Raw genomic sequence first — 17731 nt, 5'->3', positions numbered from 1 at the left:
CTAGAGAGTCTGCAATTCCATCAGAGCTAGGAGATCACTTTCTTAGGGGTACCATGTTATGCTCATGGAAGTCTGACAATTCCTTTGTTCTAGGTTCAATGGTACTTCCTTATGGTCCACTATAACCCTAGGAGTTGAAGGAGGAGGTGGGTGGTCATAAGAGTCCCTTTTATATTTTAGATCTTTTTATTATTATTATTATTATTATTTTGGAAAGGATTTAGAGCCCTGGCTCTAAGGAATCGCCTTCCTTGTCTTTGGTCCATCTCAAGATAGTGCTGCTTTTCAGTTCTGACCTCGCCTTCTCCTTCAGGGCCACAGAATACATGGCTGAATGATGATAACATCTAGGAGGTTTGGGCAATTTCGAGGTAGTTGTTTACTTCTGCTTTACTACTAAGTGACTAAGATGGTCAAAACCTCTGTCAAGCCCCCTTCTTATTGGTACTCTTCTTCTCCCCCCTCTTAGAATGTCCTTGGTCAAAATGCACTATATAGCGGACCTCCTTCGACTCAGCTGGATCCCACTCCCTCCCCCCAGAGGCTATTTTTACACTTTCAGCCACTTGATCACCGAGAGTCAGAAAGTAGCACATTTGACTTTGGTCAATTAGAGAGACAGCCCGATCAGCAAGGTCTCAGGCTGCAGAAGTCCAATTCTTGTGGTTTCTTCCTGAGGTTGCAGCGTTCGCGGGGCAGCAGGGTGCCGCCCCTCCCTGTGCATCTCAGTATGCGCCTTTTAAACCCCCTGCCACAAGTTTTGGAGCACGAGGACCAGGGAGATGCCTCCCAAGTTGGGCACGGATCTCCGCATATCCTGATGTCAACAGGCCTCTGAGTGGTATTGCAAGAGGAGGCCAGCTGGCCAAGGGCGTCGCGACACAGCACCATGCGTTTCTGCAGACCGTTGCCGCAAGTGACCGAACAGTCTTCCCAGTTGGTGGTAGCCCATTTGTAAGCGGGGCGTTTGTAATCCAGCTGACCCAGGTCCAGGCGGTTGGACAGGCTGAGAATACTGTTGTTGAGGACTGGAGGACGCTTCCCATCTTTACGGTGGTAGGAAGACTTGTCCTCTTTGCTTTCTTTGGGCAAGTAGAAGGAGTAGCGTACTCGAGGTGGCGTCATCTTCCCAACTGATAGCACTTCCACCGTCAGGGGTTCCTGGATGGGCATAAAGGCTTGGAGACTTTCCACTGCTGTACCTGTTCCACTATAGCGAATCACACTGCCCTTGACTATAAAGTCCCTTTCCACCGCAGATACAATGAAATGTCCATTCAGAAGATATTTGCCATGTGCATTCTTCAAGGCCAGGTAATTGTCATCACTAATCAAACCCTTGTAGCCTCTCTGACGGATGTCAATGCTGGAGGCACCAGCTGGGAGGAGCACCACGAAGTTGTAGCCATGCCTAGAAAAAAGACAAAACGTTAGGAAATGTTAATTACCTAACTTGGTGGGTTGGCAATATATAAACCTCAATATAGCTTTAAGACTGTATTGCTGTATTGCATCATACTGTGTCCTGATTGGTTAGCTCTGTAGCCAATGTCCTTAAGAGAGAGCTTGAAACATGGTTTGTCTTCTCTTTGCTGATCATTATTGCTTTTGCTGATCATTACTGCTCTGTACTGCTCTTTGCTGTGTTTGCTACTGTTTGCTACTGTTTTTAATGTGTATGACTACGACGACTGGTAAGAAGACTTTGTTATTGGAATATCCCTGAACTATTGTTTTACTATCTATTGCTTTATCTGTGTATGACCTGGACTGTTTATTGGACTGTGCCTTATTGCTATTTCCTAAAAGTAAACACAACTCAGTGTATCTGTGTGTTGGCTGTGTTTATCCGCAACTGCTCTCCGTCACTTTCATGTGCACACCCTTGCTACTCTAGGGTTGCTCTGTGAATTCCTCAACACAAAAGGTAGAAGAAAGCATTAATATGGGTTAGCAAATTCACCTACGAGATACTTAATTTAATTAATTTAATTTAATTAATTCAATTTATATGCCGCCCCTCTCCGAAGACTCAACACAAGACTTGTGTTGGCCAAAACAACAAGGGTGCCAGGGTTCCAAGTAACACTCCCCAATGACATAAATCTCCAAGGCTTGAGTTTCCTCAAAGTTACATTTTATTAGAGATGTCTATTGGCACATCTGGGAAAACCCGAATCTGAAAGTTTCCGGGTTTTCCCCATCCAAAGAAAAGTTCAAGCCCCTGCCCATCACCCACAAGTCCATCACATGGTCCAATCAAACATCGTCCCAACTGGAGATGCCTCCCAGTTCCAGCCTTCTAGGTGCAGGGCAAGTTGACCTTGACTTTCTGAGAAAAGAATGTTATTATGACTATATATCATCCCTGCTCCATACAATCCCCCCTCCCAGGTTCCCACGTGGGCAGGTCTGAAGGCCTAATGCAAAAGATGGCTTCCAGGCCTGAAAAAGGGTTGCAAAGGTAAGACAATGATCCAAAGCAGGTGAACTCATGCAACGTCCCTATACGGGACCACAAATTTCAGCTGATTTAATAGATTTAAGCATGGAGAATGGATTTTGAGCTATGGGTGCTATAAGTTCCAGCACTGTGGCCAGTACTGGCGAATTCTGAAGACTGTTAACACACTAGGCTTCTGCCACAAAAATGATGTGTTCATTTTCCTCAAATGTCTGGTTTGTTCTCTCAGAAGGGTATGGCACGAACATAGCCCATTAATTTATGACTCAATATATCGAAAGGACCAAGAAGATGGGTTGATTCAGTCATTCAGTTAAGCCTCTGATACGGATCTAGCAAAACATGGCCTTGCACTGAATCAGGGCATTGGTCCAGCTAGATCCATTCAGTCTTTATGGTGGCCTTTCAATGACTCTACCTAAAGTTCACTCACTGTTGTGGCCTGCCAGCAGCCAGCATAGCTGGCAGCAGAGTCAGACAGTGAGGAGGTTGGGGAGAAACATGGGCCAGTCCTGGGGGCTGGGGAAAGCTCGGACGAAGGCTCTGCATCGGAGGCAGAGAGGGAGAGAGGGAGACAGCAGTGAGGCAGAGGAACAGCTGGAGCCCGTTCCCAGTGTGCGTATGCACAGAGCTGTCAGAAGACAAGAACAACTCAGAAAGCAGGGTCATCTTGGGAGTAAAGCCACACCTTGGAGATGATTGGCCACTCCCATAAGAAACAAAAGAGGAGCGAACGGGGAGGGGGCTTTTGCAGGAAACAATTCATCCGTTCGGTAGTTTCAAGAGTGGAAAGTCCTGTTCGTGACTCTAAGAGACTCTGTGCCAGGTTTTGCCTTACTCTGCATTTGGAAACAAGTTACGTGGCAGCTTGCCAAGCGAGATAAGGTCTGTGTTGATAAATATTTCTTTGAAAAACTGTTTGGACAAACCTTGCTGACTGTGAATGAATGTAATTCACAATTGTGTAAATAAAAGAGGTTTTGCTGGGACCAATTCCTGCTTCCTGCATTTTAAGGAGGTCAAAACACTCACATGGGTTTGGTGAACAAGCCTGAAACTTTTTTGCAGGTTTTGTTGTCTCCTCCACACACGCCGCACTTGTCAAATTTCTTTTTGGAGCCAAGTTTCCCATCGCACCCAGCTTTGATGCATTTCCCCTGGACGCATAGCGAGCTCGAGTCTGGAGAACACGGTGTACCGTCCACCACCTGGAAATCAGAAAGGTAAGACTAGAATCCAGTGCTGCTTTAGTCAAAACTAGAGAGGGTGGAATATTGAGCCGTATCCATTTGTTTTGAAACCAAGTAATCATCAGTCATCCCTGCCCATGGTCCTGGCAAAGGAAATGTTATCCTTTGCTCTGCCCATAGAAACTAATTGCCCCAATTGTCATGTGGTTGAATATTCTGCAGTGCTATGTATGATGAATAAATGTAAAGGTAAAAGTTCCCCTTGCACATATATGCTAGTTGTTCCCAAGTCTAGGGGGCAGTGCTCGTCTCCGTTTCAAAGCCGAAGAGCCAGCGCTGTCCAATGACGTCTCCATGGTCATGTGGCTGGCATGACTCAACACCAAAGGCGCACGGAACGCTGTTGCCTTCCCACCAAAGGTGGTCCCTGTTTTTCTACTTGCATTTTTTACCTGCTTTCGAACTGCTAGGTTGGCAGAAGCTGGGACAAGTCACGGGAGCTCACCCCGTTACGCGGCACTAGGGATTCGAGCCACTGAACTGCTGGCTTTTTGATCGACAAGCTCAGCATCTTAGCCACTGAGCCACCAAGCCCCTTGTATGATGAATACCTGTACATGAATCTTGATTTTTTTAAAAAAAGATATTACTGAGATCTTGGGGACCATTTGGGAGTGGAACAGGGATGAAGATTCAAAACCGCCAAAAAGATTCCGAGTAGCATTCTAGCTGCGCTGTAACACAGGTAGTTCTTGACTTATGTCCAGTCACTTAACGACTGTTCAAAGTTGTGATGGATCCTCGACCCCCCAAAAAAGCTACTTAACAACCTGTTTTCATGGTCATAAATACCCCCAGTCAAGTGATCACATTATAGGCCCTTGGCAACTGGCTCACCCTGCAATTTGCAATGGTTTTTTGCTGGTTTCCAGCATTTCCTTCCAGTTTCTAGCAAAATATATTACGTGGGAAAATTGAGCTGCTTAACAAGCATGGCATTCATTTAATAGCCATGGGTGTTCATTGAAAAACCACTACAAAAAATGTCAAAAAAAATAGGGTCTGCAGCAACTTATGATTGTAATTCCAGGCTCAATTATGGTTGTAAGCAGTGGTGAAATCCAATTATTTTTACTACTAGTTCTGTGGGCGTGGCTTGGTGGGCATGGTTTGGTGGGTGTGGCAAGGGAAGGATACTGCAAAATCTCCATTCCCACCCCACTCTGTGGCCAGCCGGAGGTGGCATTTGCCGGTTCTCCGAACTACTCAAAATTTCCGCTACCGGTTCTCCGGAACCTGTCAGAACCTGCTGGATTTCACCTCTGGTTGTAAGCCAACTATTTTATCACAGAATTGTCCGTGGCTCCCATGAAAAACCAAGGCTCTGCTTCGTATGGAAGCCAGCAAAATGTGATTGCAAACATTACACAAATAATTGTGAACAGAAGTGTAGTATTATCATTGAGTACATTTGTAGGTTTAATGAATCCAAATAAAGAACAAAGGAAAGACAATCATTTGTCAACGTTTAATGTAAATAAATTATGGAACTTATCTGTTTCAAGGGAAAATCTAAATAACTTTAATCAATTGCCCTTCAACAAACATCCCTTTACAATTGTTCTTTTTCTCTAAATAGAAGAAGAAGAAGAAGAAGAAGAAGAAGAAGAAGAAGAAGAAGAAGAAGAAGAAGGAGAAGGAGAAGGAGAAGGAGAAGGAGAAGGAGAAGGAGAAGGAGAAGGAGAAGGAGAAGGAGAAGGAGAAGGAGAAGGAGAAGGAGAAGGAGAGGAAGAGGAGGAGGAGGAGGAGGAGGAGGAGGAGGAGGAGGAGGAGGAGGAGGAGGAGGAGGAGGAGGAGGAGAAGAAGAAGAAGAAGAAGAAGAAGAAGAAGAAGAAGAAGAAGAAGAAGAAGAAGAAGAAGAAGAAGAAGAAGAAGAAGAAGAAGAAGAAGAACAAGAACAAGAACAAGAACAAGAACAAGAACAAGAACAAGAACAAGAACAAGAAGAAGAAGAAGAACAAGAACAAGAAGAAAATCCAGCTTACCTTTGGGGCTAAAACATAAAAGTAGCCAGTTCCATTGGCTCGACAGATGAGTTTGCACTTATCCCGGGGAGACACCCCAGAATATTTGGGGACCCAAGAAACAATGGCAGTGAGCCGATTTGTGCTGTGGTTGTAGCCATTGAAAGCCTCACATTGTTCTTCCCGGAAACTCTTCCCTGGAACTATGAGAAATCAGTTTCAGAAATGAATTTAGGAGTGGTTCCTACCATCACAAATAGAGGGACCATCTAGTGGAATCTTCAGACAACATTGTACGTGTTCATAAATATGGGACTTGAACATGAAGCAGAGGAGGAAATCCAAAACAGCAGAACATTTTCTCTCCATAATGGCCAGATTTTTTATATCCTGCTTTTATTTTTATAAATAATTCAAGATGGTGAGTTATCTAATACCTCCTTCCTCCTCACATACCTAATACTCACAACATGCCTAATGCCTCACCTAATATCTCCTTCCTTCTCCTATTGTCCCACAACAACAACTCTTGGGCTGAGAAGGAGTGACCAGCAAAAAGTCACCCAGCCAGCTTTCATGCTTTAAAGTGGGACTAGAACTCCTGATGATTAGCTAAAAGTCACCCAGTGTCTTTCTTTCCTAAGGTGGGACCAGAACTCACCATCTCCTGATGATTGACCCAAAGTCACCCAGACATCTTTCATGCTTAAGATGGGACTAGAACTCACCATCTCCTGATGATTGACCCAAAGTCACCCAGACATCTTTCATGCTTAAGGTGGGACTAGAACTCACCATCTCCTGGTGATTGACCCAAAGTCACCCAGCCAGCTTTCATGCTTTAAAGTGGGACTAGAACTCCTGATGATTAGCTAAAAGTCACCCAGTGTCTTTCTTTCCTAAGGTGGGACCAGAACTCACCATCTCCTGATGATTGACCCAAAGTCACCCAGACATCTTTCATGCTTAAGGTGGGACTAGAACTCACCATCTCCTGGTGTTTGACCCAAAGTCACCCAGACATCTTTCATGCTTAAGGTGGGACTAGAACTCACCATCTCCTGGTGATTGCCCCAAGTCACCCAGCCGGCTTTCATATTTAAGGCAGGACTAGAGCTCAAAAATCAGCTGGTTTCTAGTCTGATGCCTTAACTCCTGGACCAAACCCAAGTCTAATCGTGGTCTCCCCTCCAAAGGAATGATCATGACAGTGCTGCATTTGGCACCTTCATTAAATCTCACCTGAAGCAAAGCAGGGATCCAAACCGCAGGAGCGATATTTAACTCGAACGCCTTCGCAATACTTCCCTTCATTGGCTGGAGGGGGATTGTTGCATTGACGTTTCGCCAACTGGACACCTCCGCCGCACGTCCTCGAACAGGATCCATAAGGTGCCCACTTCCCCCAGTTGCCATCCACCTGTCAGGGCATAAAACACTGAGCAGATACAAAACTCACACAGATGCCGTCCCTATTTTTTTTTTTTTTCTCAAGGAACACAATGCATTGGCTAGCTGGGACCATGAAATGCGGCGCACAATGCTTTTTCAGCATTTTTAATAATGATTAGGAATCATTTTTCTCTCTGGCATTTCGAAAGAGCTGACTCGCTGTGGAAACTAACAAGCAATTGAATCAACTGCTCGTGCAGATCTCTGCAATTTTCTTAAGTGGATTAAACCAAAGCATAACAAAGCAAATCAGCAATGACTCAGGAGAATATGAGTACAACTATCCAAATCCATGTGGAGTACAATAGTTAATTTAGATGCTTCCAAAATTCTAAATTCTGCATGCCTGGATTGAATTATGTTGGGTTGCCTACTTAGCATATTCTTTGTTCTGTTTTGTTTGCGCATGCGAGAGTGTATCTGTGGCCTGAACTATAGACTTTGGTGAACCTCAGCCGTTGGGCTGTTCTCCACCTGAAGAGCCAACAATACTCACCCGGTACTTACTGATGTTATGCCTCTCGACACAGACACCTTTCATGCAGAACCTCCCTTCTCCACAGCTGGTGCCATCAGCCCAAGGGAAGTGACGGGTCTGGCACATGATGTGACCGCGAGCCTTCCCGGTGCACCAAAGCTTGGTGCAGTATTGCATGTACGGGCAAGGCTTGGAGCCAATGCCAAAGGCCAGCTCACACTGCTGATTGAGATTGTACATGGAACCGGGAAGCTCTTGAGGCAAGGAGATCGGCTTGGTGGGTTGGTCCAAGAGGCAATCACCTGAGAGAAGACAGAGGAATACAATGGGAGGTCATCCCAAGGGAACCGTCCATTAGCAATAGCACTTACACTTATATACTACTTCATGGTACTTTACAGCACTCTCTGAGCGCTTTACAAATGTCAGCCTATTGCCCCCAACAATCTGAGTCCTCATTTTACTGACCTTGGAAGGATGGAAGGCTGAGTCAACTTTGAGCCAGTCAGGATCAAACTCTTGGCAGTGGGCAGAGTCAGCCTGCAATACTGTGTTCTAACCACTGAGCAACTATGTGTCAGGGTTCTAAGTAATAACCCCATATCAAGCAAAACTCTGAGGCAGGTAAAGTCCTCAAGGAATAGCTTTATTGGAAATATATTGGCACAGATCTGGTGAAAACCGACTCTAAAAGTTCCCACGGTTTCCACCCAATTAAAAGTGAAAGTTTTCTCAAATCCTTAGTCACATGGTGCAATCAGCATACAGTCCAGTTGCTGGATGACCTCAGTCTCCTCCTTCTGAACACCTGCGGGAATGTCCTTGGTTCCCAAGGGAAAGCATTTTGTTTTGGCTACAGCACCCCAGCTATCTCTATCCCCCTCTCCCTATCCCTCAGCTCCAGTATGTGACAGCACTGAAGCAGGAAAATAAAAAATGGCCTCAGTTCAGCCAACTTCTGGGTTGATACTATGGCTCTGTAGCATCAGGACGATTTCTCTTTCTTTGTTACTGATATTAGTCACAGTGGTGACAGAGGTGAAAACCAAGTGATTAGGATTTACCGTATTTTTCGGTGTATAAGACATACTTTTCCCCAAAAAAAGTGGGTGGAAATGTCTGTGCATCTTATACAGTGAATGTTGCCGAAGCCCTGCCCACCCGCCAGCCCCCACTCTTCAGCCTCTGCCTTCCAGCAATTTACCTCCTTGCAGCAAACAGCAAACAGCCTTGTCAGCTTCAGCACAGCCTGATTTAGCACGAGCAGCTGATTGGCAGTTGGATTGGCCTCCCGGAATACCGCCTATCAGCTGTCCCAGGCTGCAGGGATCGCCACCACCCATCGCCGCCACCCATCGCTGCTGCAGCCTATTGCCACCTCCACACACCCCATTTTTATCCTCTGCGCGTCCCGTTTTTGGCCAGTTCCAGGCGGTGGGGATAGGCGGAAGCAGCGATCCTCATTGCCTGGAATGGGCCAAAAATGGGATGCGCAGAGGCCAAAAACAGGGTGCACAGAGGCTGAAAATGGGACATGCAGAGGCCGAAAATGGAGTGTGCAGAGGCGGCAATAGGCAGCAACGGTGATGGGTGGTGGGGATCCCTGCAGCCTGGAACAGCTGATAGGCGGTATTCCAGGAGGCCAATCCAACTGCCAATCAGCTGTTCGTGCTAAATCAGGCTGTGCTGAAGCAGACCAGGCTGTTTGCTGCAAAGTGGTAAATTGCTGGGAGGCAGAGGCAGATTTTCCCCCCTTGATTTCCTCCCCAAAAGCTAGGTATACTTATACTTCGGAGCATCTTATAGTCTGAAAAATACGGTACATCTTTAAACTGTGAACTGATTTGGATATATAGGGTGGAGGTTGGCACAGAAATCTGATATAAATCCCATTTTTAAAAAAGAAAAAAATCTTTAGGCAAGGAAAAGTACAGTTGACCTGCTGCCATACAGTTCCAGATCCTTCTAAAATGGGTGTTCCAAATTAGATTCAGCCTTAGCATTCCTAATGATTTACAGCTTTCCGAGTGTAAATTGTTTAGTAAAAGTAGAGGAGTGAGCCAAAAAAGCTTGATCGGGTGATGATTCTATTTTTCTAGACAGCTGGTTTTAAGAATCTCCGACACCCTCCAGGTTTAGCTTCTCTAAGGGGCTCCATTGCTCTATACTCCTAAGAGTTGATTCACATAAACATCTTGATAGCATAAGATCAAGCGTTAAAAATGTGCAGAAACTATCTGAGATGCTAACAAAAATCTTGATGAAAGATTTAGTTTCCCTTTCTCCAAAACGATTTGTCTCTTTCTCTCTCTCTCTCTCTCTTTTAATTAAAGGAAGAATCTTAACATTTCAGGGGTATTCGGTAGCAAAATGATTATCCAAATTAAAGGGATTTTTTTTAGTAATTTCAAACCTGGATTTAATAATGTCACAGTCTAATACTGTGCTTGCATATAGCAAGAGCAAGAGCACTTACACTTACATACAGCTTCACAGTGTTTTACAGCCCTCTCTGAGCAGCTTACAGAGTCAGCTTATTGCCCCCAACAATCGGGGTCCTTATTTTACCGGCCTTGGAAGGATGGAAGGCTGAGTCAACCTTGAGCCTGTCAGGATCGAACTGCTGAACTGCTGGCAGTCAGCAAAAGTAGCCTGCAATACTGCATTCTAACCACTGCGCCACCACAGCTCATATCACCCTGAGTCTTAAGGAGGTTGGCCTAATTTTGACTTAGCAGTGTCTAGTGCAGTGGTGAGTTTCTACCAGTTCTACCCGGTTCGGGCAAACCAGTAGCGGCAGTGGGTGGCTCTGCCCACCCGCCCAGATGTTATCACGGATGCTCTGCGCATGCGCGCACTCACATTAAGTAAGGTAAGTGAAACCCACTACTGGTCTAGTGTTTTATAAACTATGGTTTATGGCTTTGTATTCAGTGTAAACCCATTGTGACTTATTAACAAACCATTGTTAGTACAAAAGCCAGCTTAATACAGTACATGGAACCAATTTGAAAAAGTATTATGTCACCAGCTCTGGACTGCAACAGGAGATCCATTACTGATGAACAAAGGATGATACAGTATATCTAGATTATATCTTGACTACAGTGTCTGCTCATGTTTTGAGGCTTTTAAGTTTTGGAGAATCCCACCGAGTTTTGCTTGATGCTCCAGAATAAAAGTAAACTCCAAGATTTGTCCCGAAATTCCACATCAGCACACTATAAAAAAAGGTGAACTCCACTGGGTAGCCTTTGTCACATGTACTTTGGCTGAGACTCATTGCCACCAAGAAGTATCATAAACTCTGATCATCTGAGGCAAGAAGTGTGTATTATAATATACTTGTGTAAAAGTCAGCAGTGACTAACCACAAGAATGTACTATTCCAAAGTAAATCAAGGTGAGAAAAGATAGCTTTGGGAGTTGAACCTCTTTCCTTTCTCCTAAGTAGGTATCAAGGCTTTGGTTTTCCCAGTTGCAAAGTATGGCTGTGAAAGTTGGACCATAAGGAAGGCTGAGTGCCAACGAATTGAGGCCTTTGAACTCTGGTGCTGAAGAAGACTCCTGCGAGTCCCTTGGACTGCAAGGCGATCAAACCAGCAGTCCTAGAAGAGATCAACCCTCTTTAGAAGGCCAGATCCTGAAGATGAAACTCAGATACTTTGGACACCTCATGAGAAGGAAGAACTCACTGGAGAAGAGCCTAATGGGCTCTTGAGGGCAAAAGAAGAACGGGATGACAGAGAACGAGGTGGCTGGATGGAGTCACTGAAGCAGTCTGTGTGAGTTTAAATGGACTCCGGGGGATGGTAGAGGACAGGAAGGCCTGGAGGATAGTTGTCCATGGGGTCGCGATGGGTTGGACACGACTTTGCAACTAACAACAACAACAAAGTAGGTATTATTTCACAGCTACAATTCTGACTTGTCCACCTCCATTTCGGTGACAAGGGTATTATTTACCAGCCTGTTTCCAGCTACACATCCGTAGTCTCTAACCGCCATCTCTCTTTCACGTATCTACCTCCTCTCCCACTCCTCACCATGTCCGCTGTCCAGGAAGTCAGTGATGATGGCCGTACTACAAGGTGACCATGGGTTGATACGGTCAATTTGGATGAGAGTGGGAGACATCATATGGTTGGTCTTCAGTTTGCCAAAGACTTCTTCACAAGCCTTCACGTTGTCATGGGGCATGTTGAACACATGTCCTAGAAAGAGAGAGTTGTGGTTTGAAAATTGCAGGCAGCATTCTGGCACTTCCTGAGAAATGAAATTAGCAATGAATAGAAGCGTTTGTTAGTTTCTCCTTCCCACATGCTGTTTCCTCTTTCTGAAACCTTTTTTGTTTTCTTTATGCAAAATAGAAGATGGTAAACTTGACTCCTTCTCATTCAAGAACAGTGCTTGTGTTCTCAATCATGGTTAATTTGGTTATTGATTAAACCGGGGGTGTCAAACTCAAGGCCTGGGGGCTGGATGCAGCCCACGGAGTGCTTAGATCTGGCCTGCCCTGGAAACAGAGAAGGACTGGCCTGCATGCCTCTGCCAGCGAAAATGGAGCTCAGGAGGGCTGTGAGTTTGTTTGTTTGTTTGTTTATTATATTTATATACCGCCCCCTCTCCCGAGGACCACCACTGGACCACCGGGAGCCAGTGCAGCTTGTGCAGGAGAGGTGTTACATGGGAGCGCCGAGTCGCCCCCATAACCACCCGCACGGCCGCATTCTGGACCAGTTGGAGCCTCCGGGTGCTCCTCAAGGGGAGCCCCATGTAGAGAGCATTACAGTAGTCCAGGTGGGATGTGACGAGGGCATGAGTGACTGTGCGTAAGGCATCCTGATCCAGAAATGTCCGCAACTGGTGAATCAGGCGAACCTGATAGAAGGCCCCCCTGGCCACAGCCATCATATGTTCTTCTAAGGATAGCCGTGAATCCAAGAGGACGCCCAAGTTGTGAGCCTTCTCTGAGGGGGCCAGCGACTCACCCCCAAAAGTCAGGGCTGGTACCAACTGACTATATCAGGATGCCGGAAGCCACAGCCACTCAGTCTTGGACGGGTTGAGCCTGAGCCTGTTTCTCCCCATCCAGATCCGTACGGCTTCCAGACACCGGGACATCACATCAAGGGCATCGTTGGGGTGGTCTGGGGTGGAGATGTACAGCTGAGTATCATCAGCGTACAGATGACACTTCACCCCGAAACCACGGATGATCTCACCCAGCGGCTTCACATAAATGTTGAACAGGAGGGAGAGAGTGGCCCTCCCGAGCTCCATTTTTGCTGGCAGAGGATTGCACGTTTTCCCTGGCAGAGCGCTCTGGCCGCCACAGGCACCCTCGACATGAGTGACGTCCAGCTGGCCATGCCCACCCTGGCCATGCCCCTGCCGCCCCCCTGAGGTCAAACACAACCCTGATACGGCCCTCAATGAAAGTGAGTTTGACACACCTGGATTAAACCAATTTTCTTATCTGAACAACTGATCAGATTCAACCCATTCATATATATCAGGGGTCTCCAACCTTGGCAACTTTAAGACTTGTGGACTTCAACTCCCAGAATTCCTTGGCCAGCTTTGCTTGTGGACAGCAAAGCTGGCTGAGGAATTCTGGGAGTTGAAGTCCACAAGTCTTAAAGTTGCCAGGGTTGGAGACCCCTGATATATATTACGGAAGGAGTCATTAAGGGGTTTAAAAAGAAGTCTCTTTTATGCTGTCCAGGCAACAGAATGGACACCAGATATCAAGACCTGAACAGGCCACAAGACAAATCTGTTGGACTTGGCATAGTCTGGAGGTTTCATCAAGGTTTCATTTGTGTGACCTCTGCCTCCTCTTTGCTTTTCCTTCCACAATCCATGAACGAAGTGACCTCTGTTGCTTTAGAATAGGGCCTGCAGCAAAACTGTTGTAAGTCTGCATTCCCTTTCCTAGATCCACAAACATCTTCCTTCTCATGTTCTAATCAGGTTGTCCCTCAAAGGCCAATAAATTTACAACAGATGCAGTGTGCAATTCCTGCCAGCAAGACCTGCAAGCCAGCAGTTTTCTTTGCCAAGACTCACACCATTTACTATGTGTGCAGATACTTGTCCTTTCGAATGTCTTGAGGAGGGAAAAAATGAGAAACCAGGGAGGAGAAGAGAAAAAAAGAGAATTCCTTATTCAAACTCATAGCTACTCTGGGTGGAACATCTGAAAGAAGGCCACAGGCATACTGGGGCTAGCGGAAGAACCTCTAGTTAAATTAAGCCAGAAAGGAACTGTATTTGTTTATTGTAATTTCAGAATATTGACTGTCCTCCTGCTAGAATAAATGATAAGCTATCTCACCCAAGCATTCTGCTTCTCACTGGGACTGAGAAGTTGCCTTTGGGAGCCATTTTTTTTCTTCTTGTCGTGTTTTTTCACAAATGCAGGGTCTGCAGAGTGACTGAACCAAAGTCACCCAGTCATCTTTTATTCCTAAAGTGGGATTAGAACTCATGGTCTCCTGACAATTGGCCCAAAGTCATCCAGCTCTCTTTCATGCCTAAGGTGGGACTAGAACTCACAGTCTCCTGGTGATTGGCCCAAAGTCAGCCACCTCTCTTTCATGCCTAAAGTGAGACTAGAACTCACAGTCTCTTGTGATTGGCCCAAAGTCATCCAGCTATCTTTCATACCTAAGGTGGGACTAGAACTCACAGTCTCCTGGTGATTGGCCCAAAGTCATCCAGCTGTCTTTCATGCCTAAAGTGGGACTAGAAACTCATAGTCTTCTGATGATTGGCCCAAAGTCAGCCAGCTCTCTTTCATACCTAAGGTGGGACTAGAACTCACAGTCTCTTGTGATTGGCCCAAAGTCAGCCAGCTCTCTTTCATACCTAAGGTGGGACTAGAACTCACAGTCTCTTGTGATTGGCCCAAAGTCATCCAGCTGTCTTTCATGCCTGAAGTGGGACTAGAACTCACAGTCTCTTGTGATTGGCCCAAAGTCTTCCAGCCGTCTTTCATACCTAAGGTGGGACTAGAACTCACAGTCTCCTGGTGATTTGCCCAAAGTCATCCAGCTGTCTTTCATGCCTAAAGTGGGACTAGAACTCACAGTCTCCTGTGATTGGCCCAAAGTCATCCAGCTGTCTTTCATATCTAAGGTGGGACTAGAACTCACAGTCTCCTGTGATTGGCCCAAAGGGCCAAAATTAGACACCCCTGGTCTAGAGACAGGATAATCAAAAATGTACAGTCTTCACAATTTTTTGGTTGGTTGGCTTTATTCAGACATTACATGATATCTCTTGCTCACGGTGATCGTTGACTCTGTGAAGAGGTTGTCCTACAAGACAATGCATCTGAATTTAATCCAGCATGGGTCACTCTCAGATAAAAGGGCCCCCAACCCTGAAGGGAACCATCAAAAGACAGCAAAAGGGCCTTGCCATGGAGCTGGTCTATCCCAGCCCAGAGGAATCTAATTTGCAGTGAAGAAACCATTTCTAAGTTTGGGAGCTATTTTGAATCGGAATGATTTGATCCTCTAAACCCCAAATCCTCTTTTCTGCTCTCTAAATGAGGACCAGGCCGTTCGGTTGTCACTTCAGGAGACGCTCTGGCGCTCTGGATCGAGGTGTGTGTCTAACGCATCCCAGCAAATTATATATTATTTCAGGATCTCTAAAGCCTGGGAACAGAGCAGCCAGCAACGAGGAGTCCTCCTCCGCTTGGGATTCCTTCTCTTTCGAACAGCTGTTCTCCAGCAGCTTCCAACTGAGCCTTTCCCCGTGGCGCAGGGAATAAAATTGCAGGCTGTTGCTCTCTTTTTTCCCTCCACAAACATATATACGCACATTCATTTACAAGGCTGTGTTTCCCACAAAACTATTCTTAAACTTTTGCCATTGTCAAGACTTCCTGAACCAAGTACTGGGATTTATTTTAAACGTTAAGCTTTCTTTCCCTAATTAGAGAGAGAATTCGTCTGTTAAAAATGGATTCAATCCACACACACAGCCTTCCCTCCGTTTCCTTGGCAAAATCTGTTTGGCAGGTGTCAACCACAGGTGTGGGCTCTGCCTCTGGCCTGTGGCTTGGGTTAAGTGACCACTTCCAAAGTCACTGGCTGATGGATTGAAACTTCTGGCCAAGAATAGTCTGCCAAACATGGGAAGGAGAGCATGTGAAACCAGGCAGATGCAAAGCACAAGCTGCAAATGATTTTGATGCTGCTGGATTCAAAGGCTAAACAGGCTGACTTCCAACCATCTTCTGGAGATCTGGGTTCTCCCAGTTCCTAATCTCCCATTTTTTTCCTTTTCTAACTGTAGATGACCACCACAAAAATCATAGAACTGAAATGCCCCAAAGAGTTTTGGATTACAAGCAATGGTGGGATTCAGCCAGTTCGGGAGAACCGGTTGTTAACTTTCTGAGCAGTTTGGTGAACTGGTTGTTGGAAGAAATCATTAGGGCAGAGAACCGGTTGTTAAATTATTTGAATCCCGCCACTGATTACAAGCCTGGTATCTCTGAAGGTGAGGAGGTCTTTGTAATCTTCAGAAGTTTCTTTTTTATTTTCTTAGAATTTATTCTTACCCGACCTTTATTATTTTTATAAATAACTCAAGGTGACGAACATAATTAATACTCCTTCCTCCTCCTATTTTCCACACAGTATAAACCCTGTAACCCAGGTTGGACTGAGAAAGAGTGATTGGCTCAAAACCACCCAGCTAACTTTCAGGCTTAAAGTGGGATTAGAATTTAGAGTCTCCTGAAGATTAGCTCAAAGTCACCAGTTTGTCATTCATGACTAAGGCAGGACTAGAACTCCCAGTCTCCTGGTGATTGGCCCAAAATCATCCATCCATCTTTCATACCTAAGGTGGGACTAATAAATCACAGACTCCAGGTGATTGGCCCAAAGTTTCTAAATGAGCTTTAGATGTTCTTCTTAAATCTTCTCTTCTAATCTTTCTCTCCTTTTTGGAAGCCATTCCTTACCTAGCTCATCATCTTCTTTTAACAACCCCATAATCCCTTGCGGGATGGAGTCTGGGCAACTGAACTGGAGCTGAGTGTTTACTGGCTGGATGCCCTTCCTGTTGCCAATGCGGAGTTATATTCAGCAGATATATTCTCATGGTGCCCAGAGAGAGAAATCTCTGCCTCTACCTAGGATCGAACTCCTTACCTAGCTCATGAGCTGTAGTAAAAGCGGAAGGAAGACCATCGTCCTCAATGACGGAGCAACTGCGTTTGGGGTCACACATGGTGCCGACATCCGCCATTCCCAGGGTGTCACAGGTGGTAGCCCCACACAAATCCTGCCAGAAGAACAAAAAACTATCCTTTAATCTCAACCGTTTTTTTTTTTTTTAATAATTTAAACCGTTACACAGAGACAATTTGGTTGTTGCAGCCAAAATGCTTCCCAAATATCCATTTGCTTGGATTGATTTTGTGGAATTGGGATCGTAGAAACACCCAGGAGCATAGAGGAGTTCAGAGGCAGATGCATAAATAAATGTCTTAAACGTATTTATTCATATGATAAATCATATTAACTATGTACAACAGAGATCAAGTCTCATGAGGAACAAACATGAAGAGAGAGAGATGGAGAGAGCGAGGTGGAAAAGGTTGGAGGGGGTTTTATACTCAGGGTAAGCCCCTCCTTTCCACATAGGGGTGGAGACACTCTCTGCCTCCACTGGTGTTTATATGACACATGTGCCAATGGCTTGCAAATACTTGACAGTTTTCAACTTCAAAGGCAGACTTTTGAAGCAGTTCCAGCTATGCGTTTTATTCATTTACAAAACAGTTGATAACAGAAATAATAACCAAGAACCTCTCAGGATACAATCCTATATACATACCTATCGGTGAATAAACCTTGTTAAGTGCAATGGAACTTAATTCTAAATAGATTTGTTTCTTTGCTTATTTATAGTGATCTCCTGACCTTTTAGACCTAAAGCCTCCAAACAATCCATACAAGAAGCCCATTTGCAAATATATATATATATATATACTGTATATATATATATGCACTGCATATCCGACATTAATTCAATTGAGAGAGTCCAGAGATATTTCACGAGAAGAGTCTTCCATTCCTGTGCTCACAACAGA

The 17731-nt window shown here is 45.3% G+C and overlaps 1 protein-coding gene across 1 annotated transcript in view; it reads right to left on the bottom strand.

Moving 5' to 3' along the window:
* Positions 1-627: 627 nt before the first annotated feature.
* Positions 628-17731, bottom strand: part of ADAMTS15 (ADAM metallopeptidase with thrombospondin type 1 motif 15) — a 58551-nt gene continuing 41447 nt past the window's right edge. Inside the window, exons 2-8 of the mRNA XM_070952640.1 lie at positions 16788-16920; positions 11655-11822; positions 7627-7910; positions 6921-7098; positions 5700-5881; positions 3497-3672; positions 628-1411 (exon numbers count right to left, since the gene is read on the bottom strand). Coding sequence (XP_070808741.1) covers positions 628-1411; positions 3497-3672; positions 5700-5881; positions 6921-7098; positions 7627-7910; positions 11655-11822; positions 16788-16920 — 1905 coding nt within the window. The remainder of the gene's footprint in view (positions 1412-3496; positions 3673-5699; positions 5882-6920; positions 7099-7626; positions 7911-11654; positions 11823-16787; positions 16921-17731) is intronic.

The sequence above is a fragment of the Pituophis catenifer genome, unplaced genomic scaffold (assembly GCF_029215685.1).
Source record: "Pituophis catenifer annectens isolate HBS135680 unplaced genomic scaffold, rPitCat1.0.hap2 SCAF_12, whole genome shotgun sequence".
NCBI classification, from domain to species: domain Eukaryota; kingdom Metazoa; phylum Chordata; class Lepidosauria; order Squamata; family Colubridae; genus Pituophis; species Pituophis catenifer.
Note: the sequence above shows the minus strand (reverse complement) of the source record. Positions and strands in the feature narration are given on the sequence as shown.